Source organism: Pteropus vampyrus, unplaced genomic scaffold (genome assembly GCF_000151845.1).
Source record: "Pteropus vampyrus isolate Shadow unplaced genomic scaffold, Pvam_2.0 Scaffold15, whole genome shotgun sequence".
Taxonomy (NCBI): domain Eukaryota; kingdom Metazoa; phylum Chordata; class Mammalia; order Chiroptera; family Pteropodidae; genus Pteropus; species Pteropus vampyrus.
This window is the reverse complement of record NW_011888796.1, coordinates 17,182,085-17,186,181: the sequence shown is the minus strand read 5'-3', so window position 1 is coordinate 17,186,181 and position 4,097 is coordinate 17,182,085. Positions and strand designations below refer to the sequence as shown.

General features: G+C 43.3%; 1 protein-coding gene across 2 annotated transcripts in view; it reads left to right on the top strand.

Annotated features, from left to right (window-relative positions):
* Positions 1-4,097, top strand: part of MAP2K1 (mitogen-activated protein kinase kinase 1) — a 75,652-nt gene that overhangs the window by 31,591 nt on the left and 39,964 nt on the right. For both annotated transcript variants that reach the window (XM_011386040.2, XM_023527285.1), the window contains exons 2-3: positions 1,878-2,088; positions 3,522-3,668. In XM_011386040.2, coding sequence (XP_011384342.1) covers positions 1,878-2,088; positions 3,522-3,668 — 358 coding nt within the window. The remainder of the gene's footprint in view (positions 1-1,877; positions 2,089-3,521; positions 3,669-4,097) is intronic.

Genomic DNA, 4,097 nt, shown 5'->3' with positions numbered 1-4,097 from the left:
CTTTGTGGAGAGACCTGAGAGAAAAGAAACCAGAGGGTGTGTACTGCGTACTCCAGTTACACTGTACCATGTCCCCATACCTGAGGATCTGGGGGCAGCTTTGAGACTTAAGTTGAGCCTTTTAGCAAGATGAGAATATTGACCAGCTGTCTTAACCTGCTTGAGCTGCATAATAAAATACTATAGATTGGGTAGCTTAAACAACAGAAATTTGTTTTCCTCACAGTTTTAGAGCTTAAAGTCCAAGATAAGGATACCAGTGTATGTGGGTGTGTTGGGGAGGAGGCCACTTCTCTTCTTATAATGCCACCAATCCTTTCTGATTAGGACTCTACTTTATGCCTTATTTAACCTTAATTACCTCCTAAAATTTTTCTCTTTAAACATAGTTACATTTGGGGGCTAAGGCTTCAATATATGAATTTGGGGGGGACACAGTTCAGTCCATAGCATCAGCTTTCCTCCTTCCCAGAGTTACCCAGTGAGGAAAATTGGTAAAGTCAGCCTGTGTCCTCTTTGGCCCCATGTTCTGTGTTGTTTGTATAAGGCAGTATTGGATCTGCCTGTACATTGGGGGAGGGGGGTCTCCGTCTTCCTGTCTTCTTGAGATTGGAGTAGAGTGTGAATGAAGGGTGGAAGATTATGCTTGCTCCTATACTTCAAGCTCAGAAATGGGTGTATATTGGGGGAGGGGCACCATTGTTTTGTCACCTGTGTTGTTTGTTTAGACTAGGGACTGAAATCAAATGAAACATAGTCTCTTTTCTACTCTCCTCTTAATGAATTCCCAGGAGTAATGAATACTTTTCAGTTCTCTTTGTAAAACAAACTTGATAGTGCCCACAGAATGCACAGCTAGCAGGCTGCTCTCTGCATTACCCACTCGCTTCAGCACCCACTGGTTGAATTATGTGCTTACCAAGAGCCAGTTTGTTCCCAAAGCCATTTGTACAGTTGTAGCTGGTATTGTAACTAGGTAATGTATTTAAATATCAGATAGACTGACGAAATATGACTGCAAGTGAGGTGGCTTTCTCCCTTCCCCCTCACCATGAACACTGGTTAAAAGCTGTGGAAAGACTCAATAAGTCCAAGTCACTAAAAATGAACTACTGTTCAAGTAAATTAAGATTGGGGAAATCATAAAACTCTTAGAATTGAATTCTGATATTACTCTGTAAAGTGTGTACATTTTTACAAAGACTCAGTAATTGGAAATGATAGACAATGTATTATGTTCTGATTCATGTAAGGAAGATGATGTGAGGCTCTTACCAGTGGACTCTTATTCAAAGAGACGGCCTTGCCTTGTGTTAGAACGTGGGTGAATGAACGCACGTTTATATATATTATGCAAAAATAAAAATTTCAGTTGTATCTTTTTATGATTCCTTGCTTTGTTTTGATTAACCTGGTTTCTGACTTGATTACATTGGAAAGGAGAGTTTACTGTTGTGATTTAGTTTAGAGCCTGTTTTGATGATTTGGTTCGATTTCAGTTTATTGGTCTTAGGAAATAGATTTTATTTTGTATATGTTGTCAAGTTAATACAGCAAACACTAGTGGGGCTTTTAAAATTTTTTATTTTATTTTCTTAGTGGGGCTTTTGAAACTGAGGTTTTAAAGCAAATTTATGTGGCTCATTCTGGATTTTTGTAGATTCTTTGGTTCCTCTTGTAGACTCACAGCATATTGAGGGAGACCTAATTCCCTTATTTTACAAATGAGGAAACCAAGGCCTTGTCAGTGGTGAATTGTGTGGGGTAGTGGACTGAAGTGGGCAGAACCACAGTAGATGGAACTCTTCCCCGCAGCCTCTTCTTCTGGGTGGATTTCTCTGGTGACAGTACTGACCCGTGCTCTCCCTTTGGGACAGGACCAACCTGGAGGCCTTGCAGAAGAAGCTGGAGGAGCTGGAGCTGGATGAGCAGCAGCGGAAGCGCCTTGAGGCCTTTCTTACCCAGAAGCAGAAGGTGGGGGAACTGAAGGATGACGACTTTGAGAAGATCAGTGAGCTGGGTGCTGGCAATGGTGGTGTGGTGTTCAAGGTCTCCCACAAGCCATCCGGCCTGGTCATGGCTAGAAAGGTGAGGCAACCAAAAAAAAAGAAAAGAAAAGAAAAGGGCTGAATCAAGCTTACTTGGTAAACAGGTGGATCATCTCTTAGAAGACCTGGGAGCCTGGGGACTGGGGTGAAAGGAAGACTGACTTTTCACTCAGTACCTTTCATGCTGTTTGAATTTCGAATTCATGTTATGTATCAGATTATAGGTAAACACACTAACGATGTGTTAGTATATTTATCCCATCCCCAGACTGGAAAATAACAGCAAGTAACCCTTTGTTAGCTTTCTGTATGTCCTGGAAAAAATGCTAGGGTGCATGTTTGTAATTTATCAAGTGGAGGAGAAGCTTCTCTCATTGACCCAGCCCCAAGGATGCACAAAACACCATTTCAAGTTGCGTTCCCATGCTCCAGCCCTGCCAGTGGTTCCCCTCATTTCCCTACAGTAAGTATTATATCTCGGATCCCCACCAAGGCATGTAGTCTTTGAGCTGGATTTCATTTCCTATCTACCCTGGGTTCTTCTCTTTCTGAACACAGCCCCCCGCTTCAGGGAAGTTGGACTCTTCCATGTTTTCAGCCCACCATGTTCATTCCTGTTCACATACTTTTGCTTGTGCTATTCCTTCCATCATTTCAAACAGTATACATCTTCAAGGCCCACCTCTTGTCTAGCTTTCACTAGCTGCTCCAGCCCACACTGATAACCACAATGAATGTCCTCTGACAATGAGTGGCTCTTTTTAGAAGTTCAGCCTTATTAGGGAACCATTTCATGTATCTATTACCTGTTATCTAGCTGAAACAAAGGACAAATTAGGGAGATATAAGGTGGCACCTGAAGCCCTAACTAAATCTCAACAACATTAGCCTCCTCAGGCAAAAGAGAAATCTCTTGGACAACTTCATAGTTAGGTCAACATACCCAGTTCCTCATTCCCTTTTACTCCTACAACCCTATAGAATCAAGCAGGTCCTCAAGGCTCCTTTCCTTTCATCTCTACTTCCTGGTTCCTTTTGGAGGAACTCCTTCATTCAGCTTTGTTCTTGGGAGGGGAGAGCTTTCCTCAGTTTTGGCTCCCAGGATCAAAAGTATAGCTGGCCCTCCTCTGGTTACAGCTCCTCAGATGCCAACACCTGCCTTGACATATTGGCACTCAATACTTTGGTTAGGCAGAGACTTGTTAAAACTTGGTGGAGTGAAGGGGCATAGCCACAGCAGATGGAAGCCTCCCTGCAGCCTCCTCTTCTGGGTGGATTTCTCTGGTGACAGTATTGACCTGTGCTCCTCCCTTGGAATAGGACCAACCTGGAGGCCTTGCAGAAGAGGCTACAAGAAGAGGCCTGTTTCCTCTCATCCTACCTTTAGGAGCTTAAGCATTTAAGAAAGTGTTTATCTACCCATCCATCCATATATTTTTAAAGCCTCTCTTCCTCCCACCTTTCTTTCCCTAGTTAATTCACCTGGAAATCAAACCTGCAATCCGGAACCAGATCATAAGAGAGCTGCAAGTTCTACATGAGTGTAACTCTCCGTACATCGTGGGCTTCTATGGTGCATTTTACAGTGATGGCGAGATCAGCATCTGCATGGAGCATATGGTATGTGGCAGTCTGTTGGCCTCTGGAGCCTGGGAGTTGGGTGGCTTTGGTCTAATCTTTGATCTGAGAGGGGACTAGCTGTCTGGTTCTCCTGGATCCCCCATACTGTTTTGGGTTTCTGGGAAGCCTCTTGCCTGAGTCCTGCCTTTCTTCAAAGAGAGATGGCGCAACCAGTTATCCCTGGTGGGTGTTCCCTAGAGGTACTTTGTCTTGTTTGCCACTGTGCCTCCATAACTTTGTATGGTATGGCATTTCTTGATCATTAAGAGATGTTCAAAATAATGGGACACCGCCATAACAAGTAGGTACTTTGTCTTGTTTGCCACTGTGCCTCCATAACTTTGGGCAAATTTCATTATCTTTCTGATTCTCAGTATCCTTATCTGTAAGGTGGCCATTATTATACCTGTCTCTTTGTGGTGAGGATTA